We start from the raw sequence: 23,566 nt of genomic DNA, 5'->3' as shown, positions 1-23,566 counted from the left end.
TCAATCTCTTTCTCAGATGTCTCCAAGTATATCTTTATACCCTCCACACTCTGGTTCTCTGGTCTAAGCATTAGCACTACGTTCAAGTATGTATTTTTCAAATTCAAAAATCAGATCTTTTTACCTGCCATTCTCTGAACACCCTGGAGTTTGGGATTATCGTATTTAAACTGTGATGCTTAGAATTATACATGACTATTCAATTGTTTCACCACTACGCAGACCTTGCTGAGATGGGACTATTTAAAAGACACAGCAGTAGTTCTCCTAGTTAATCAACAAACTTAGGTGACTGGTCAGGGTCTCTAGTACTTGTAGTCTCAGAAACAGAGATCTCAACTCCAGTGTGTACACACTGACAAGGCTCCACTCTAGAAGTGTTTGTATTTCTGCTCCTCTTACAAACTACCTGACTCCTTTAGTCTCCAGTTCAGATTTTCAAGAGACAGATTTAATTTGTTTCAATGTAGTCATGATGAAGGCACACTGTAAACCATTGCTTGGTGGACATATGAGCTGTCAAGTGCTAATTTGTCATTTCAATCAGTTGTGGAACCAAGAAGGAGCCAATATACATGAAATTCCCCATGGCTACTCTCTAAGCTGGCCCAGGTTAATTGGATAATTTCTCTCAAAATGTATGGTAGACAGTTCTGGTTTCTTTTCAAAACACATTCACAAAACCTCAGTTCCATATACAGAAAATACTTTTGAGGTATCCTTGGGTTAAATCATTCACTACTAAGTAAATAAATGGATATGGGTTGTCTTCCACCCATTTTTACTCATCGGTTTAAGAAAAAAATTACTGATGTCTCAAGAGCTCAAAGTCTAAAATTTGCTTTTATAGAAAATGATTCTTTAATAGTGGGTTCCCACTAAATGTTAGCCATTTAGAAAATATGCATTCCAGAATGTCTATAAAATTCCCAATTACTTATGTCTACATAAAGTCATCTCTGAATCTATTAGCTTGAAGATGATAATACAGTTAACAAACATCTTCCTTCTGGAGGTAGTGAGTAATTCCTTGAACACACACAACATAAATTCCTTTTATTGTTCTGAAGGATTGGGGTATACAATACCTTTTGTTTCCTTGGGAAAAGCATCATGCCTGCAATATAGTTACAGTGAAGGAGAGTATCTTTCTTTTCTCCTTAAGCCTCAGTTTGCTTGTGTGTAAATATAAATTACAATGATAATTTTTATAATGGGTATCTGTTACTATGGTCTACCAGAATCACTTTCCCTTTCTTGGAAATAGCACCCTGAGACAACTTTTGGAAACAACACCTCTCTCATTCTCCATCTACACAGCTAAGGAGTGGAGTATCGCTCAGCCCCAGGGAGATGCCATGACTTAGGTCTGTGCAATTAGAACATCACTTTGCCCCTATGATTCATGCAGGAGTGGGCATAGAAACAAGTCAAGGCTTAGCCCTTCTTGGGAATTAGATAGGTGGGAGCCTCTTTCTATCTGAGATCAGGACTGTTAAAGGCTTGTAAATCTGGAGGTGCTCAGGTCATTCCTGCTACCACATGCACAGACTCCATCTGAGAACAAACAATATAGAGGAAGGGAGAGCTGAAAGATGGTGAGATAAATTCCTGAAAATATCACTTCAGCACAAATTCAGCTATATCTGAGGCTGCCTCCTGCATTTCCCAGTTGAGCACACAAAAATTTACTGTTTTGAACTAGTTTAAGTGAAATGTAAACAAAGTCACTCTCCGTTGAAAAAGTTCTAATAAATCTAAATGAAAAATACATGGAAACTACTTAGTATGATGTCTAGTACATAGTATACCCTCAATAAGTGCAAGATATTTTTAGCTCAATCACTAACAAAACTTTTTACATTATTGGAGTTACCACTTTTTCTGAAGACCAACTGTCTTATCTATGAGATATACCTAACAGGCATGCCTTGAAAGCAATAAAGCACTGTGACCTGAATTAAGCAAGACACATAGGAGAGCTGCATAATATAAACTTATATACAAAGATACCACAGTAGACCCATCAACCCATATTAGTGCTCTTAATTTTCTTTTATTTCATTGAATCTTTTAAGAAAATTTCCCAGACAAATTTCTTTCCTGTATTATAAACTTATTTCCTGTATTATATATTGTATACCATCTAGGTTTTTTTTATTCTTTCTAATGCAAGAGATGATAGCAACATTATCTTTAAAATTTACCACAGTCTCCAGATAAGAGAACAGCTTGTATTTATAGCATAGTATAAAAAAACTCATTACCAGCAGGTTATCTGAACAGTCCTATGTGTATCTATCTACTGAGTCTCATCTAAACTAGTCCTTAGAGGTTTCCCTAGAAATTGTTTGGCCAAACTGTCTGCTTGCCACTGGGCTTCTGGTTGCCTGGGGATTTAGGAGAACTCTGCCTCCTTAATCAGACTTAGTCAGTTTCATATACCTGGTTATTATCCTATAAAAATACTCCAATCAGGGTTGGTTTCATGGGTGTTAAACTTGTTCAGTCACACATATTTCTGTGGTCAGAAGGATTCATACTTAGTTCAATGCTCTGTTGTCACCTCCTTCAAATTCTTAATAATTTTAAATAAGGAGCCCTGAATTTGCATGTTGTACCAGACCCTGCAAACTACATAGCCAATTTGATTCTTGGTGTTCATAATTACTAGCAGTTTGTACCAGGTAAGGAGGGACCTCAGTCAATTTAGTAAAGACAAACATAAAAATTCCAAAATCACATACTTAATTCTTTCCTCCTTTTTCTCAATCTTCACCATAGTGGCCCTAAATGTCAAGTAGCCCTCAGCATGACTTCAGAGGTAAATTACTGCCGGGAAATCAATTCTAGTATTTATTAATTAAAATTAGTAATATTAAAGATAAAAATTGCTGTATTTGATAAATACTTCTTTTGTTTTATTTATTTATAGTTTTCTGTATCAATTTGTACACCAAATTTAAGAAATATATTTTAAAGCTCCCCCAAAAAAGAATTCAAAAGCTCAGTTTAGTAAATGAAACCTCTATAGATAATATGATGATGAGAAATTTTGCATTGTTAATCTCTAAATTAGATCTTACCAATTGGCTGCTTAGTTCGTATTAGTTACAATATAAATTCATAACAGATTTCTTTTTCCAATTAGGTTATCAAACTGCTGCTACATGCTTTTAATAGTATTTTTTAAATAGTATTTATAGTATTAATAGTATTTTTAAAACTTGAGAATAAAATTGAATCATAAGTTTATGAACTTTCTATTAGGAGTTTAGTAAATACATCTTTAAGAGGTGGTGATTCTATTCATGTATGCCCCCAATTTACTACATATATATATATATAGTCCTAAACTAGGTCATCTAGCACATTTTCTCACACTTAGCAGAGCTTTTCTCATTCAATGGGTAATTTAAATGCTGTGATGGTGACACATGCAGCTTCAGCCCTTGGGTAGTTAGAGCCCTACTTGTTCATCAAAGGCATCTCAAATATCTTTATTTGAAGGGAGGTCGAGACTGAATCAACAAATTTCTATTTTGCATCTCCCAGAGTGTGATAATGTTAAAAAGTTTGTAGAGTTAAATAAATTTGGATAGTAATTGTGTGCAGTGTGCTCAGTGGTGTTGGACTCTGCGACCCCATAGAATATAGCCCACAGGGTTCCACTGTCCATGGAATTTTCCAGGTAAGAATACTGGAGTGGGTTGCCATTTCCTACTCCAGGGCTCTTCCTGACCCAGGGATGGAACCTGTGTCTCTTGCATCTCCTGCACTGACAGGCAGATTCTTTACCCCTGCACCACCTGGGAAATCCTTAGTACTAGATTAATCTAAGTTAAACAGGTTTCTTTGTTCTTTACTCTAGAATCTTTCAGAATTGTTCAAATACTTTCTGCATTGTAAAGAAAATATAGTATTTAGTGGCTTTCAAGTTTATTTGTTGATACCATAACTTCATTTGACTCCCAAGCACCTACCACTCATGTTCTTTTAGAAATCAGGTCCTATTTTACAAATAGTTTCTCAAAGTGTGGTTGGTATTCAGTCTACCTCACTCAAAAAATTAGACAGTTTCAAAAAAATTTAGATGTTTATTTCCATGTCAGATCACAGATTTATCATTTTTAGAAGTGCTGATTTTAAATAAGCTTTAAAAAATAAATATATATCTGCTCAAACATTTGAAAATCACAGAAGATGAACAATGTAATTCTTTCTAACATATTTCATTTTTTGGTAGCTGTCTCTAATTGCCAAAAATGGTGCTAAATTAATTTTCAAATATCTGTTGATTTTTTATTTTTTCTGCCTAATTTCAACTAAAATAACATATTTTCTATGAATATATAAAACTAATGACTTATTTGGTATATACTTAAATATTTTTGTAGAGTCCTCAGGTGAAATTAAAAATAAAAAATTTCAGATATTTTGGAAATCAAAGTATATATATATACACACACATATATATATACATATATTATGTATATAAAAGTATACATATATGAACAAAGTACATACGTCTAAAAACTGTATATCTATATGCTGCTGCTAAGTCGCTTCAGTCGTGTCCGACTCTGTGCGACCCCATAGACGGCAGCCCACCAGGCTCCGCCATTCCTGGGATTCTCCAGGCAAGAATACTGGAGTGGGTTGCCATTTCCTTCTTCAGTGCATGAACGGGAAAAGTGAAAGTGAAGTCACTCAGTCATGTCCAACTCTTAGCGACCCCATGGACTGCAGCCTACCAGGCTCCTCCGTCCATGGGATTTTCCAGGCAAGAGTACTGGAGGGGGGTGCCATCACCTTCTCCGGTGTATCTATATACATGATATTTAAAAAAAATTACTTAATCTCCCAACATTAAAATAATATTAAACCTAGAGCTGGTATGGATATAAAGAGGTATTTTCATATACTTTCGGTAGAAATGCATTTTGAAAAATCTTTCTGGAGGTCAATACGGTGGTTGGTCATGATGCAATGACGAGAATATCCTTCTTGCAAGAAATAAGTATAAAACTGGATGAATTATAGAGCTAATTCTTTCTAGGTAATGAATAACTGACAGCAAAAGACTAAAAGAAGAAAAAAATTCACAAGGTAGTCTTCATGATTACCCCACCTTCTACCTGGGAACAATTTTTCAACAGAGGTGCAGACAGCAGGTGTCCAAGTAGAGCAGAGCCATCCCACTGAGATGAGAAGCGGAAGTAAACTAAGTCTGTGGCACACAGTATCAAGAGAGGAAGCTATCCAGAAAAGCAGTTCTAGAAGGCCACGTGGAAATCTCCTATGGGTCTATGGCTGATTCCTGGGCTACATATTTGCAGGATGACACTCCCAAGGCTTAATGGATTGCAGATTCTATTAGGAGTATGGAACAGACAAATTATGGGTGCAGCAGCTCTGGAGAAAAGCAATGCTGGGTTAAAGTGCAATTCTGGCTCCATCAGAGTAGAGAGATCACACTGACACCTTGTTAGACCTTCTGGTATCTAGCTGACACAAAAAGGCTGATGCTATAAGAACGTGGCTGATGCCACGTTCTAGAGTTAAGGTGTACTTTAGGTATGTCCTGACACTACATATAACCAAGATCTGAAAACACACATGAGGGGGAGCATTTGGAGTTTGTGTCCTGCTAAATTACAGTGACTTACTTGAGCACTAGAATTTTAACAGAGAGTAAATTAAATCTTAACAAACTCAAGGTGATCAGCTGATAACTGAATGCTTGAACCTAAAGCCAAGGTACTGTCTACAATGTCCAGGATCAAGAACAACAAAAAGTATTGTATGTGAAGAGAGACAGAGAAAGGAAGAGAAAAAAATAGATGAATCAGGGGATGGTCTTCAGGAAGAAAAAGAAGTTAAAATTATCCAATGTTGAACTTAGTAAGCAACAACTTTAAAGCAGCTATTATAAATATTATAACTATGTTTAAAAAAATAAAAGCAAAACAGGAATGAAAAGAAGATATGGTCTTAATAAATGAAAAGATATGAAAAACTCAGCAATAAAAGAAACACTATAAAAAGTCAAATGGATATTTTAGAACTTAATTATGATAGCTAAAAAAAAATATCAATTTTATAGACGCAATAACAGTTTGAGGTAGAAAGTCAGTGAACTTGAAACCAATCAATACAAATTGTCCAGTTGCAAGAACATAGAGAAAAAAATTAAAACAGTCTTTTAGGCATGCCTGAAATCATCAAAAGGTCTTATGTACATATAATTAGAGTTCCGAAAGGAGAATAAGGGAAGACTGGGGAAGAAAAAGCTATATGAAAAAATATTGGCTGAAAATTTCCCAAATTTAATGAAGAATAATATGTTGTAGATCTAGGAATTCCATGAGATCTTAGATAAACAGATATAAAAGTCACATCATATTTAAATTGCTGAAAAGAAAATTTACAGAAAGAAATTTCTGAAAGCAGCCAGAGAAAAAAGGCATTGTGTCATGAATACATAATTGCTGACTTTTTATTACACACAATGGAATCAGAAGATAATGAAATAACCATTTTTTAATTATTTAAAGAAAAAAAATTAACCCATAGTTTTATATCCAGTGAAAATATTCTTTAAAAAGTAAGATGAAATAAATCATTTTTAGATAAATGAAAGCTTGGAAGTTTTTTTGCCTGCAGACTCCCTACATTTGAAGAAATGCTAAAGGATTTCTTTTAGTCTGAATGGAAACAATAAAAAATAGAAACACAGGTTCACAGGAAGTTTAAAGAGAATCCAATATGACCTCTATCCATCAGGGTTGATTGGTCTGTAGTTATGTTTTGGAATTTCTGCAGCCATTTAAAAAAATGAGAAAGTTGACATAAGAACAAAGCTTAACCCTGCCCCCAGCTAAGGAGGACAGAGCCAAAAACTCCAAGAAAAGAAGCTGGGGCCCTGATCAAACCACATGTAAAATCAGTCTACAATTGTGTTTTCCAATTTTATGATCCAATAAATCTGTAAGAAAATGTAAATAACAATATTTCTGAGAATCGTGATACTAAAATAAAATACCCCTCCCTTCTCCCCCAAATATGCCAAGCAGAGCTACTTGTGCTATCTTACAGAGTAAAAAAATATATTTATATTATAATCCCTCTATATAAGTAGGGGGTTACACTGTATTTTTAATGTGGGCTTATAATCTTTTTTCTGCAGCTCTAAATTTCAAAAGTTTTTTTTTTTTAATTGCTTTGATGGTAAAATCTGTCTAACTTGAACTACTTTAGTCACAAAATCTGACCTGCACTTACTAAGGCTACTTATAACCTGTATTTGTTATACTTGGTTTGAGGACTTTTATGTTTCACTGTAGCAATAGTACTGTGGATTTCACAGTACTAGGTTCTGCAAGCCAGTTTACCTAATATATTAATATATTAATATACGTGAATATTATCTTTTCCTATTCACATACTTCTGAACACTGAAATACATTTAGTTTCATATTAGGGAATATAAACTAGGATTGCTTTTTCTTCCTTTTTCTTTTTGTTCACCTATTATTTTCTTGGTTAAAAAATTAACATTTAGCTCAAGCAATAAAAAAATAATTTAAGAGATGTAATTAAGTCAAGCTATAGATTGAAATAATGTTCTGGTTATTACTGAAAAAGATAAAGGAGAATGTAAGTATTTAAAATTAGACCTACTAAAACTACTATATAATTCAGGACACTGCTATTGAGTCTGACTAACGTCAGTTACACTAGAAGGAATACAACAAATTAGTACCGTTTTACCATATGCTGAATGCTTAGTACAACTGTAACTGTGCTCTATGATGGTTTTCCTTTTGGAGTTAGCTTTCAGGAGTAGATAAACATTGCTCATTAACAGCCCAGTTAATGGCAATTTCCATACTACTACTGAAAAGAACATATACCTGTTTCCCCAAACCTGCAATAGTGCCCTCTATTCTTATTCGGGTCTTAAACTTGAAAATGGTGTAAACTTGAACAAACCTGCCTCCTGTAATCCTATGTGTTTTTCTATAAAATGTGGATATAGTATTTGCTTTACAACTCTGACAAGGCTGTTCAAGATCAAAGGCAAAATCCTATACAAACCTTCCTTATAAACTTTACAAAGAGTATACTTTTATTCTCAGTGTTCTGGAATTGTCCTTCCTTATTGTGAGTCTTTCTCTGTTACATAAATTACCTACTGTTCTTTTATACCAGGCAGATTCATCTATGATTTGTCATTAAAGGTTTTGCTTCCTTTCTGCTTTTCCTAATACAGTATACTCAAATTTAAGTAATGCCGTAAAATAATTATGCACATATTATTCATAGCCTGTTTCCTCCCACAAGAATATAAACTTAAAAGAGACATTTGTATATTTTGTTTACTACTCTTTTCTAGTTAATAGCATCAGAATTTGCAACAGAATTCAAAAATACTTGTGCATTCATGTTTACTACTCTTTTCTAGTTAAAAGCATCAGAATTTGCAACAGAATTCAAAAATACTTGTGCATTCACAAATATATATGTATATTTATATTCATAGATAGTATGATTGGTGTCAATTAATATATATATCTACTGTATAGATACATATATATATATATGTACCTGTCAAATGCTTACCAACTGCTAGGCAGTACACTCCAAGTTTTGTACACATCATCTCATTTAATCTTTAAAATACATCCATAAAGTAGTGAAATTAAGAAAAGCAGGCTTAGAGATGTTATATAATTTGCTCCCAGTCATAAAACCGGTAGATGGTACATAGCAGAATTGAAACACAGGTCTTTTGAAGTTAAAGCATGTTCCCTAATCCTTAGCCTAGTCTAATAAGTTATTCTGTTTTCAACAAAGTTTAGGAAAAATCCCAAACATAATTGGAATTGGTTATTGTAGGACTATCTTTGGGAATTTTAATTTCCCATTTCACACTACCATGTGTAGGAGCTAGGATGTGTAGGAGCTAGGATTTTACACATGCTTTGCATCCATTACTGCTGTGGAAAGCTTTGGGAGTTACATACTTAGATAAGTTAATGGAGAAGTAGATTTCTACAGCAAACTTCTAAGGCCAATGATTTTACTGAACTGACAATTTTATAAGGAGTGACTAAATTATAAGCTTTGATTTAGCTGAGACTTATCAAAAAATAGGACACAGCAAAATGTGCCATTTAAAATTTTTGATTTATTTTTTCAACTAAAGTTTCTGTCCTCATGAAAAATATCTATTAATGATATATCTGATGTAGCAAAATGTGTTTAATAAGTTACAGTCTAATATGTTCTGGCTCTAGAAGCTAATTTTCCATACAATGACTTAGAAAAAAATCTAATATTAGACCAAGTGATATTTCATTAACATATGACTTATTATAAATATTTCCTGGTGACACAGCTAAAAAGAATACTCAAATAGAGTCTCAGGAATCACTAACATTAATGTTATAAGATTGTGTAAATTACCAAAATGTACAAATTACATTTTGTTCATTGGAAGGACTGATGTTGAAGCTGAAACTCCAATACTTTGGCCACCTCATGCGAAGAGTTGACTCATTGGAAAAGACCCTAATGCTAGGTAGGATTGGGGGCAGGAGGAGAAGGGGATGACAGAGGATGAGATGGTTGGATGGCATCACTGACTTGATGGACATGGGTTTGGGTAGACTCTGGGAGTTGGTGATGGACAGAGAGGCACGTGCTGCAATTCATGGGGTTGCAAAGAGTCGGACACGACTGAGCGACTGAACTGAACTGAACAAATTACATTTCAATATCCTTTGTTGTATTGTATTATAAATGTTTTATTTATAATATAAATTTAAAATAAATGGACTTCCATGCAGGTGTATGTCATATGCAAGGTTTTATAGAACCGACACAGGATGAAGCAACTAAATTTCCAATGATGCAAGTAGCTAACTCTTTCTATTTAATCCTTTAAAATTTGCAGAAAGAATTACTCATCTGAGATTAATGGATTTTATGGTCACTATTAATTAGTTTATTTTCTGCACCCATATTACCATAAGATGGGCATTTCTACAATAGTTTGCAAAGACTAAAGCACATAGAGAAGCTGGCCTGGAACATTTGCCTATGTTTTTGGGTGCTCGGGTAAAAAGAGGAGGTTTCCCTCTTCATTTAGTTATCTCTCAATCCACTATGCACTTGCTCATGCTAACCCATTCTTACTTCCTCCTCTTCACAACCCATTTCCCATTTCCACTGAAATGGTTACTCTCCTCTCAAGCTTCACTGGTCTTCAAGAAGACAGGCTAATGAGGAAAGGAACATATTACAAGGGCACTTGGACATAACTGTCACATCTGATGATCTTGGCCACGGCTTTTTTTCCTGCCTGCCATTCTCTTTTCTCGAGGTCACCATGATACTAATTCTTATTTTCTGTTACCTTATGATCACTTTTTCTCCATTTTCTTAGCAGATAATCTTTACTTTTCCTACCCTTTAAATGAGCTCTCCAGAGTTAAATCCTTATCTGCATAGTTCCTAGAGTGACCTCAAGAACTGTCAAGGATTCCGCTAACACCTATATTGCTAATGACTTCTGTATCTGCATCTCTAGCACAGCCCTCTCTGGTGAAGTGTATCCACAACAACACCCTCTTTGACTTATCCATCTGAGCAGTCCACAGAATCTCTAACTCAGTGGGAGACAGATCTGGGTTGGAATTTAGTTAGTTTCTAATAGCTCCACAACCATAAGCTAGCCATTTAATTACCAAAGCCTCAGTTTATACAGTTCTAAAATGGAGATAATGATTCTCTCTCATTTGGTTGCTATGAGATTTTAATGAGATAATGTATTTTAGGTGGTAAATTCAGCGTCTAATCATAACAGGCCATAGGAAAGAACAGGTGTGCCCTTCAAAAGGAATCCACTATGCAAATCTGACTGCTGATTCTATATTCCCTTGTTCAATGAATGGTACTTCTTTTCATCCTTGTGACAGACCATACATTTACAAAACACCATAGGCACTTTTTTTTCATCTGCCTACTTTTCCCAAATTAAGTTAGTCATTATCAGGTCCTTTCCTCTTCCTAAATATCTCTTGATAATCCCTCTCAATCTCTGACTTCTAGCACCTGTTTTAATGTAGGCTCTCATCATTTCTTGCCTATAAAAAACCAAGTCTCCTAACTGGCCTTTTTTCTCTGTCTGTAATGTATCCTCCCTACCAATGTCTAAGGGAGCTACATAAATGTATCTGGGAAGTGACTGACCTACACTAAGAAGAGCCTTAGTAAGTCACCCCTTTGTATAACTTCTCCCCTTGAATACGAGTAGATGTGACTTGCTTCTAAAACCACAGAATAATGCTAAATCGATAGTATGTCAATCCCATGATTATGCTACATTGTATGAAACTCTGTTTTAGCAGACAGAATGAGCAAATAGGTATTTTTTGAAAGGACAATGGCAGGGAAAGGCAGTACTTCATCCCAGCATCAGGAAGGAACTTAATTTTTCCAAATACTGTGTGAGTTTGGAAAAGATCTTGAACTCTAGAAAGGAATGCAGTCTGGTTTACACTTTGTGGCTTTGTGGGACCCTGAGCAGAGAGAGCAGTTCCCACGGATTAGGATATAATCTTTGAGGGACTATTATTGTGCTCACCACATTAGTGAAAGAGAAAATATGCATACAACTAAGGAAAACATTTATGACTCTAATAGCACAGACTCACCTCAGAAAATCCACTTTCAAACCTTTTTAGTTCAATTCACACTACACTTCATATTCTAAATCTCTCTTTTCATTTCAACAATTTGAAAACTTTTCCCAGTTCCATAAAACTTAAAAACAAAACAAAACAAAACTGGCTTTCAACAAAGACCACCCCGACAACTGACACCTGGTTATGTACCTCCTTAGGTAGTCACACAGAGAGGGCTGGCCAGGCTGAGTAACAGGCTATGAGAGTTTCTCCAAGGGACAAAGGCTGCTAAGTATGCTTCAGGGAAACTTGGCAGTGCATCAGGAACAAGAACACAGTGTGATTATGTCTTATTAAAACACAGACAAAAGACTTTATAAGTTAATGTCTTTGGGTTAGAAAATTTTCTTACATTCACGAAAGAGTGAGGGTTAAAATGAAGGCAACATACAGGATTTAGGTTTGCTTGCAGTTGTTTTATATTAGTGAATAAATAGTAAAAGCACCAGTAACAAAGAGCATATCATTGCCATCTCATCTGCTGAATATATGGCAGCTGACATAAAAAGATACGAGATCTACAGGTTAACTGGTTAATTCACATACAAATCCAGTCTGTTCCAGGTTTTCTCTGTCACATTGTAAGATGTATCTCTTTCACACGTACGACTTGGTGACAATGTGTGGATGGGCAAAAGTGAGTGATGTTATTCTAACAAAGCAGTGCTGAGCTAATGTTGAATGTCAACACATCAGCAATATCTCCTGACATATGTGAAGGAAACATTTAATTCACAGTAAAATGAGACAATGGGGGCTTCCCTGGTGGCTCAGCAGTAAGAGAATCTGCCTGAAATGCAGGAGATGCGGGTTTGATCCCTGGGTTGGGAAGATCCCCTGGAGAAGGGAATGGCTACCCACTCCAGTATTCTTGCCTGGGAAATCCCATGGACAGAGGAGTCTGTTGGGCTACAGTCCACTGGGGTCGCAAAAGAGTTGGACACGACCTAGTGACTAAACAACAACAAAATGAAATTACCTTAACTTCATAAAAGGTAAATAAAATGGTGATGGTAGATGAGGTAGTTAACTTGAAGAGGATAAATGCTCACGATATGAAATCAGATACCAAAAGGTTATAGTCCGGTTGTATCATACACTCAATATCAATGTGATCTTAAGTTATCTGAGCTTCAGGCTAAACATGGTGGAGGATAAGTGCAACTCATTCACTCATTCGTTCAAAGAATATCTACTGAGTGACAACTTTGAGTGATGTGCTATTCTGAGGATGTACCAATGAATAAATCAGACAAATATCCTTCCTCATAGGGTAACTACAAGGTTTGGATGAGATTCAATAACATATCTGGCAAAAGATAAGCATTGTAAATAACCTTAATTAGCATCACTATACTAGTAATAAAATAGTTCAAAAACCTGAAAAAGTGTACTGATTTGCATAAGAAGTAGCATATTAAAGAGATAAATGAGTAATTCGGGCAAACTAGCAACATCAAAATTTGTATAATGATTATGTGAGATTTCACACTATCTTTAATAGAATGTATCTCTAAAAAGTAGTTTAAGGGAAGAATTATGCTTTTTGAAAAATATTTTCAGCAATTATCATATATATTCATTCTTAGTAAACTGTTTTTTTAAAGTAAAATTTAAATAAGAACATTTGTCTCTGGATTAACAATCACTATCTGGGCTCTCTTGCATATTTTTCTCTTCACATATTGCCTTTGCTACTGTTCTACATGATCAAGCAGTCATCACACCATAATTTATCATCTTTTCCCTTTCAATTCAGTCATCATTCCACTCTGTTCTATTAGTATTTCCTGCTGTGACAATCCCTGTAGAATCCTTGGTAAACTCAGATGTTTCCAGATTCTGCTTTGGAAAGCAGTGAACCACAATGTTATTAAAAACCAGTGACTTATAAAGGGATTTGTTCCTTACTTCTAAGCAAAGGGGAAGTCTAGACATTATCCTTAGAGTGACTGACATGCACAGTTTACAACTCATAGTCATCTTTTCTGAAGTCAAATGCATGGCTCCAGCTATCAAATTTTATATCTTGGGTGTTTTTAGTTTAGGGAGTTCTGTAAAAATCAAAACGCCTAGTTCTGCAGTTCATTAGGGGTACATTTCAAAAGATGTGACTGTCAGAACTGGTTAGTTACTATAAAGGCATTGATCCTGTAATGCTGCAAGGCAAACATATTAAGGCTTTAGTCACATATGTGGCACACACTTCAAATTTCCACGTTTTCAAAGGACTTACTGGAGCCAACAGTCAAACTTAGTAATCATCCAGTTAAACAGAAGCTAGGACAAAACATGAAACAGTACATACTATGTAAGAATTTTGGCAAAGCACTGAATGTATCGACCATACATTAAAAAATCATAATGGCAATAAATCATCCTAAACCTCTAACATCCATTCACAAGAATACTCTCTCTTTCATCAGAAACCACATGTCATTCTGATTCATATTTAGTGCTAAAAATGTAAATTTGACAAAATGTGTCTAAACTTGACCCAGACATTTAACTATTTTCATAACTTCAGAGGCAAAAAGAAAACAGGCAAATCTCTTCACTGTACATCATAGTCAACTTTGCACAAATAGCCTGGATATAAGCAGTAGGTGACAAAGTTAAAAAAACAGAAATGTTAATCCTATGAGAATACTAGCCTGCTATTTTATAGTCTTTCCTAAAGACTGAAAAAAGAGACTAAGGAACATGAAAATACCCATCATCTTAACACTAAAAATTAATCTCAAAAACAAACAAACAAAAAAACCCAAACCCCAAATGCTACAAAATATCAAATAATACTACCAGATTTTAAAAAACACTGATTTTAAAATATATTGTTTCAACCTGTGTTCCTTGTTAGGGGCACAGTAGCAGTAATGAATTGGAAAATAATCAAGTTAACATGGTTTCTATTTTAAATTTTAATAGATATAACAAGACATTTTTTACTTGAGATTAAGAGGATGTTTTTATATGAAGCATCATTATAAGACAATAGCTTCTTTCAGAAGTCTTAATTTTTCTAAAGTTATACAGTTATTAAACAAAAGTCATCAAACTTTTCCTATTAAAGGTCAAATAACAAACCATTTAGGCTCTATGGGCTGAGCGGTCTCTTTGGCAAGTATTCAACTCTTTTGTGGCACAAACTCAGCCACAGACAAATGTAAATGAATGAATGTGGTTGTGTTCTAATAAAACTTTATTTGTGGGCACTGAAATCTAAAAATCTTACAATTTTCACTGCTCATGTAATAGTCTTCTTGCTATTTTTCTTTTAGTCATTAAAAAATGCCAATCATTCTTAGCTTATAGACCATATTTACAGCAGGTTGTGGGCTATCTCACCCATAGACTAGACGCTGATAATGCAAACTAAGAAATAAAAGATGACAGAACAACATTTACTTTTCTTTCTTTCTCCTTCCCTTCATTGCATTCATTGACTTACACATGTACATATGTATGTATGTGTTTGTTTATTTTGGCAGCTCACAGCACTCAAAAAATGATGAGGCAGTCCTAGAAGAGTAGAAGGCCAGAATATCAGCCTCTCAACCTCAGCCAGAGTAGTAAACTGTAATAGACTAAGTGTAGCAGTTACCGAGCACTCAGCCTGCACAGCCACTGTAGAGATTCTGTGACTACAAATCATTCCTATTAATTAAAGTGGATACAGTTACAAGATATCCTGTTTGCATTCCAACGACCTGTTAAACAAATTTTTCCTATGGCAGCTTTTTTGACAACCAATATCTTTACCAAATTCCCTTTAATTCTCCATGAAGGTCCAGAGAAAAGGGAAGCCATGAGAGAAACTTGCTTAACTGTGGCAGTAATTGAAGCATCATTACTTATTTATAATAACTAAAGGGCTGTTTGGTACTTGGGGATTTGAGAACATAAAAAACATACTATAATCCTTCCTAAGACATTTAGATACAGCAAGCTAAGAAATTCTGGGAATCGTGAACCATGATTCTCCCAATTCTATTTCAGAAAAGGCTATTTTATTCACTTTCAGTAGCGAACAAACATCGAGAACTTTCTTTTGAAGAAATTTCATCATAAATTCAAGGTATAAAATATTTCATAACAATAGACTCTTTGTTAGAGTTTCAGGTAAGTTGAAATCACTTTTAAAAAATTACAGTGTGATCTGATGTAACCATGGGGATTAGGTTCAATGGTTAAGTGAGTTACCATCTATCCAGAAAGACGCTCTTGGCAGAGGCATTTCACAGCATGAATTTTCCTATTAGAATCCAATTTTCAAGAGACTTATGTGGCTTTGTAAGCAGTGATTAGTGGAGCTTCCCACTACAATTAAAAACATATGCTTAAATACTGTTTTTGAAAATGACACAAGTGTTTAAATACCAATATAAAAATGTCCGAGTAAAGGTGCCAGCTACTCATGTAGTAAGAAAAGTCAAAGAACTTGTGCAAAGGCATGTTTCTTACTGCTTTCTATCTAAATAAACATTGTTGGACAATTTTTAAAGACTAGAAAATTCCATCCATGAAACCTGTGTATCTCATGTAGACTTTCATGAAAAAACAACCTGAATGACGTCAGAGTCCAACTTTAAGAAACAAAAACACTAACAGCAGAATGTACCTGCACCTCCATGTTCACTACAGCATTATTCACAATAGACAAGACATAGAAACAACCTAAGTGTCTGTTTACAGATATGTGGCTTATACAGAATAGTATCAATAGGGTATATGCCTCAATTTCAATGTCCCATTCTTCCTGGGGAACTCTACTTAATGTACCGACTGTGGTGACCTGAATGGGAAAGAAATCCAAAAGGGAGGAGATAAATGTGTATGTATGGCTGAGTTATTTTGCTACACAGTAGAAACTAACAACACTATAAAGTAAAGCAACTATACTTCATTCAAAATTAATTTTTAAAAAAGTAAAAATAAGTGTGGTTTAAAACACAACAGAATATTACTCTGCCATAAAAAGAATGAAATCTTGACATTTGTGACAATATGGATGGAACTTGATGGCATTATGCTAAGCTTGCACTTATATATGGAACAAAAAAGCAAAACCAAAATGAAAAATCACATTCATTACCAGAGTTGCAGAGACGAAGAATTAAATGAAGGCAATCAAAAGGTACAAACTTCCAGTTATAAGATACATAAGTACTTGGGATATAATCTACACCTGTACAGTTATAGGATGCACTATAGTTATACTGCTGTATGATACATATGAAAGTTGTTAAGAGATTAAATCCTAAGAGTTCTCATCAGAAGGAAAAATAAATTTTTTCTTTCTTTTTACTGTACCTATATGATATGATGGATACTTAAAATTACTGCAATTATCATTTCACAATATATATAAGTCAAGCCATTATGCTGTGCACCTTAAATTTAACAGTGATGTACGTCAATTATATCTCAATAAAACCGGAAAAAGGCTCCACCTTTAAGACTAGTTTCAAAAGGAAAATAAGAAAACAGTCATTTTTTCCTAAGTATTATGAGACATTAGGGTCAGGTGTAACTCTAAATGACCAATTCAGGAAAAAAAGGTTTTTTTTAAATGCAAACTCCACAGTGGGTGATCTGAATCAAGGCTAAAAGATTGTAGTTATTTATATGGAGACAACATCTTTTGAAAACACAGTTTTTAAGCAAACAAAGATTAGTTTTTGCAATCAGTTATGAATTCATTTCACTGTATGAGAAACAATGGATATAGTTATGATTTTCAATTCATCTTGACAAATATTTACTGAGTTTACCAAGAATTATAATATATCTAGAGAGAATGACATATCAAGGAGAAATAGAACCTTGAGAGGAATGTGTAGCAATGAATACAAACATGGGAGACTGGATTAAGCATTGGTTAAGCAGTCTTATAAGTGAATAAACTGAGTTTGAAGCATGCTGTTTGAAATGTTAATGGGTCATACAACTTGTGTTACCTAATAATAAATTGTAAATACTAATACTGAACTAATGAAATTGCAAGGACTAGAGATACACATTGGGGATTTGTTTGCACAGACTAATTAAAACCAAATGAGTGAATGAGATGGCCAAAGAATACGTAAAAAGAAGAGGACTATGGACAGAACCTCAGTAAATATGTACACTCATGGGGAGATGGAAGCCAGACTAATGAAGGAACTGAGAGGGAACTGTTGAAGATAAAGGAAAATTATGTGACTTGTGGCTGAAGCCACTAGTGAAGAGTGATTCTACAATATCAAATGATACAAGGGCACGGAGGCATTTTAAAAGGATAGTGGACTTTCTTATCATGAGAAAACTGAAGACCTTGGCAAAATCAGCAGTACAGCAGAGGTAGAGGTAGGCAGATGTACAGGCCTGATTTCATGTGCTGGCGTTAAGTTTGCTAAGCCAAGGTTTCAGGGGAGGATGAAATAGAAGAATAAAGTTTGTAATAATGTAATTGATATTACATTGATATTACAAATGTATACCTATGGCAGAGTCACGTTGATGTCTGACAGAAAACAACAAAATTCCATAAAGCAATTATCCTTCAATTAAAAATAAATAAATTTTAAAAAGTAAAAAAAAATGTAATTGATAAAGAAATGTCATAGAGATGGCAGGAAAGCATAGATGGCTCCACGTGTTTATGAAGAGGCCACAGAATTTGTTTTAGCTGAGGGGATACTCATGCTTAAAAATTCCCAATCCCTTCATTCATTTCATTACCTTATTTCACCATATTATGTGCCAGGAACTGTTTAAGGTGCTTTACATATGTTAATATTAAGCCATTGGTTCCTCCCAACAATCCCATAATGTAATTTATTTTAACTCCATTTTACAGATGCAGAAACTGAAACACAGGGACGTTTAACACCTCAGAGTCAGACAGAAGCAAACACTGGAGTTTTTCTGATTTCAATATCATGCCCTCAACAACCATGCTCTTTTACTACATATTGAGTAGTTTTAGCTAAAATACTTACCTGTTCCAAGAAACAGGACATTGTATGTACCATCAGCAGCATTCACTCGATCCACAGCGATTTTTGTGTACTTATAGTCAGTGCCTATACGAACAATCAAAGGCCTTCTACGTATTGGGTAGATGGAATTGTACATGAGGGGGTGGTTCCGAATAAAAGTGACAACATCATCTGGGAACTCCTTCGTGGTTCGCATATTGGGTGTAAATGCTCCTCCTGGGCACTAAAAAAATATTTTTAAAAGGACTAAGTTAATACAATTGTAACTTTATGTTAATAATAATCTATTTTTCAAAATACTTAGAAGCTCAAGTTGTTGTAAGTGTATTTGCTACCTATTGAGAAAAAAAACAGCATGATTATACATAGTATGATCTGTAGAAAGTAAACATACCATATATAATTTAATCATTTAAATAGGCTAAGTCCACATATCCTGTCCTGTTTGTTTTCAGAGTGAAGCTGATGTCATTCAGTTCATGATATAACTTATCACCATTCTCATCCATCACTTTTATATTTCTTATCCTGTGCCAGATTCAGTGTTGCTAGAAACAAAAAATGCTCTTGCAGATATAATCTAATGCTGCTATATGTTAGTTGTTCAGTTGTGTCAGACTCTTTGTGACCCCATGGACTGTAGCCCACCAGGCTCCTCTGTCCATGGAATTCTCCAGGCAAGAATACTGAAGTGAGTTGCATTTCCTTCTCCACTAATGCTGCTACTGGCTAGAATAAATTAGATTATCATTATCAAATTCAATCAGAACTCTAACACACAAGAGTTTCATTTCATTTGATCCCCTCCCTACCAAAGAGGACTCTCTGAAGTTGGAGCTTGGATTGGATATGGTCAATACAAATGGTAATTTCCCTCTGGAAAACACTCCAGTAACTTCCACTACTCTTGGAATAAAATCCCAACAACTAAGCATGGCGATAAGCTCCTGAATGTCTGGGCTGCATCGTGTCTACCATGGCCATGTTTCTTGCTCTTCCTGAGGCTCAAGTCAGCTCCCCATCAAGGACCTTGGTACTTGCTGTTCCCTACCTGGATTACTCTTCTCCAGACAACTCCATGGTTTTCTCTGTTGCCTCATTCAGTTCTCAGCTCAAAAGAAACTTACTTTAAGGTGATGACATATAAAAATTGCTCCCCATCACCATTTCCACCCTCTTATTTCCTTAGCTTGCTTTATTTTTTTTTCACAGCTCTATATACCTGTGCGTAATATATTTGTTGTTTGTATCTTTATTGTCTGTTTCTTCTTCTAGAAGGTAAGCTGTGAATTATTCTCAACTGGGTATGTTTTGTTCATTATTTCACCCTCAGACCTATAATAAAGCTGACAAATATTAGATATTTGACAGAGTAGTTGAATGAGTGAAATACTCGATTATATCTGTCATCCAATTTTGGTGTAGGGGCTGTATGAAACAGGGGCATTAATTCTGCTGAGGAGGGGAAAGATTCAGAGCACCAGGTATAAGGAGTCAGAGAGAAAGTAATAATGAGACCTAAAAATGACTGCAGGACAGTTTTAGCAGTTTTAGCATGACAAGGATTTCTGAGAAGAGGATTCCATTTACAGGTCACCTGAGGACAAACTCAAGGGTAGGCTGGGAGGTGCTGAAGCTTGAAACTTGAACTCATGCAGTAATAGGAGCTGAGTGTCAAGTTATATGAGCAACGTATAATCTTTTTTAACACATAAAACATTATTTGTCTAACCCTATCAAACACTATCAATATCTCTACTTTCAGAAACAAAAATACTTCGTTATATATTTTTTTAAACAAAAGCACTACTGCTCTAGTTTTCATGTATCCTCTTTAGAGAGGTACAAATTGAAAGGAAAGCAACAAATCAAGCTTCCTGATCAATAGGGATGGGTACAGCATCTGTGGTGAATAGCAAGATGTGATACAGTCAGTAATAAATGAAAATTACAGTTTATTCAAATGTGGCAGTGAACACTTATTTCTAGGTGACTGCTCCTATGCAGGAATATAAACCTAGTGTGGTCAAATTTCAACAGAAAATAGAAATGTGGAATTTTATGTGATGCGAATATCAGACTACCTTACCTGCCTTCTGAGAAACCTGTATGCAGGTCAAGAAGCAACAGTTAGAATAAGATATGGAACAATGGACTGGTTGCAAATTGGAAAAGGAGTATGTCAAGGCTGTATACTGTCACCCTGCTTATTTAACTTCTATGCAGTGTACATCATGTGAAATGCCGGACTGGATGCAGTACAAGCTGGAATCAAGATTGCCAAGAGAAATAGCAATTACCTCAGATATGCAGATAACATCACCTTAATGGCATAATGCAAAGAGGAGCTAAAGAGCCTCTTGATGAAGGTGAAAGAGGAGAGTGAAAAAGCTGGCTTAAACTTCAATTTTCAAAAAACTGGAAAAAATGGAAATAGTGACAGATTTTATTTTCTTGGCCTCCAAAATCACTGTGGACCATGACTGCAGCCACAGAGTTAAAAGATGCTTGCTCCTTGGAAGAAAAGCTATGATCAAAATAAACAGCATGTTAAAAAGCAGACACATTACTTTGCCAACAAAGGTCCATCTAGTCAAAGCTATGGTTTTTCCAGTAGTCATGAACAGATATGAGCGTTGGAACATAAAGAAGGCTGAGTGCTGAAGAATTGCTGCTTTTGAACTGTGGTGTTGGAGAAGACTCTTAAGAGGCCCTTGGAATGCAAGATCAAACCAGTCAATATTAAAGGAAATCAATCCTGAATTTTCATTGGAAGGATGGATGCTGAAGCTGAAACTCCAAAACTCTGGCCATCTGATGAGAAGAGCCAACTCACTGGAAAAGACTCTGATGCTGGGAAAGACAGAAGGCAAGAAGAGAAGGGGACAACAGAGGATGAGATGGTTGGATGGCATTGCTGACTCAATGGACGTGAATTTGACCAAAGTCCGGGAGATAGTGAAGGACAGGGAAGGCTGGCGTGCTGCAGTCCATGGGGTCACAAAGAACTGGACGGGACTGAGTGACTGAACAACAACTGCCAAAATTTTAATGTTAGCTCAGTGCAAAAAGAAAAACAACTTTAGGGACCAAACAAAACACGGCAACCTCTGGGTTAAATTCATGCAATGGCTATCCTACAATGTCAGTGCTTCTGGGCCATTACTGCCAGGCAGTCCTACATTTGCAAATAAGTCTCTGCAAACCATGAATGTCCTCTCCCTCATTTGAATTGTATCACCTTAATGCAATTTTTAGACTAACTTTAACTAGTTAACATTACTAGAACATTTTATAGGACCAGTAAACATAGTTCTCTTTTTGTAGAAAGGCATAAGGAGCAATTAAATGATTTCACTAAAGAGAGATAATGAGACAAGTACTAAAACTAAGCTTCTCATTCATTATCCCATTAACGAGACTTTCATCTAGGGTTCATATGCTTGTCTTTTAGGCAAAAGTATTACATTTAAATATGCATATTTATAAATTAACTACAATAAAAGACCAAATGAGGACAAACAATTCCATGTGAGGGTATTCTAAACTGATGAATGTGTTCCATACTTCTGAAAAATGTAGTGTTATGGGTATTTTCTACTGTCATTTCTCACACAAAGTGGAGAAAGGGAAACACAACAACCAGGAGATGCGTGTGGATTGTGAATTTTCACTGAATGAAAACATGGAAAGTACAAATGCATGGGCAATTTAAATAGCTTCAGCCCTTCAAAAAACACCACTTAAAGGATGGTTTCCTGAGCTGTCTCCTTAAATATTTGCAAGTATTGTTTTTATAAGCTCCAAGATTATCCAAAGTTAGCATAGGTTACTAGGCATTTTCTATAATTTCCAGCTAGCAATTACTTTCATAAGCTTATTAAATTACACATGTCTAGTTTCTGGGTTTTACTTAATGGTAACTGAAATTTAGCTAAAAATTATGTTTCAGTTACTCACAACCATAGTTACTAAATGTTATGTGTGCTCAGTTGCTCAGTCGTGTCTGACTTTTGGCGACCTCTATGAATTGTAGCCCTCCAGGTTCCTCTGTCCATGGGATTTTTCCAGGCAAGAATACTGGAGTGGTTTACCATTTCCTCCTCCAGGGGAACTTCCCGACCCAGGGATTGAACCTGCATCTCGGTATCCTGGGTCTCCTGCATTGTCAGACAAATTCTTTACCACTGAACCATCTGGGAAGCCCAGTTATTAAATAGGTAACCCAAATAAATCAACTGAAATCAATTATTTTATATTCATTCAAATGTTCTCCATGTGGGACTTTCATATTATATTCACAATAAACTTTTTCGCTGGAAACAACTGTCTCCTAGTAAAAGTTCATTTTCAAAATTACAGAAGAATTCCTTTAGTCAATAATTAATTTTCTCCATTGATTAATGGCCTCAATCTTGCAGATAAGACAAAGAATGAATGACAGTGATGTGACAAGAAGAAAAATTGATTACCCTCTGCAGACTATCTGGACTTGTGAGTTTGCTCAGTATAAAACTGTCAAGTATAAATAAGATGCAATTAACATAGTCCTCACCTTGTGATATATGAAAGCATGTGTACTGAAACCTCAAGAAAATATAATACCCACATGCTACTATAAAATAAGGCCTTTGTCCATTAACTGGGCTGCTATCTCATTCATAGGAAGGATAATTTTGCTTTACAAACAGTCATTAAGTAATTTTGGTTAAAATTCCCCTTCAGGTGTTTGTTTTCCTCTAATTTTAGGTTTCTGTTTATCAAGTGATGATAAGCATTCCTTTCTTTGTGTAAAGACATTTTAAGTGTTTTGATTACTCAAGTGCTAAA

General features: G+C 35.2%; 1 protein-coding gene across 3 annotated transcripts in view; it reads right to left on the bottom strand.

Annotated features, from left to right (window-relative positions):
• Positions 1-23,566, bottom strand: part of SEMA3C (semaphorin 3C) — a 202,469-nt gene that overhangs the window by 28,931 nt on the left and 149,972 nt on the right. For all 3 annotated transcript variants that reach the window (XM_081535619.1, XM_081535622.1, XM_081535620.1), the window contains one exon: positions 18,737-18,959. In XM_081535619.1, coding sequence (XP_081391745.1) covers positions 18,737-18,959 — 223 coding nt within the window. The remainder of the gene's footprint in view (positions 1-18,736; positions 18,960-23,566) is intronic.

The sequence above is a fragment of the Giraffa tippelskirchi genome, chromosome 10 (assembly GCF_054371585.1).
Source record: "Giraffa tippelskirchi isolate mGirTip1 chromosome 10, T2T-mGirTip1v1.2.pri, whole genome shotgun sequence".
NCBI lineage: Eukaryota > Metazoa > Chordata > Mammalia > Artiodactyla > Giraffidae > Giraffa > Giraffa tippelskirchi.
Note: the sequence above shows the minus strand (reverse complement) of the source record. Positions and strands in the feature narration are given on the sequence as shown.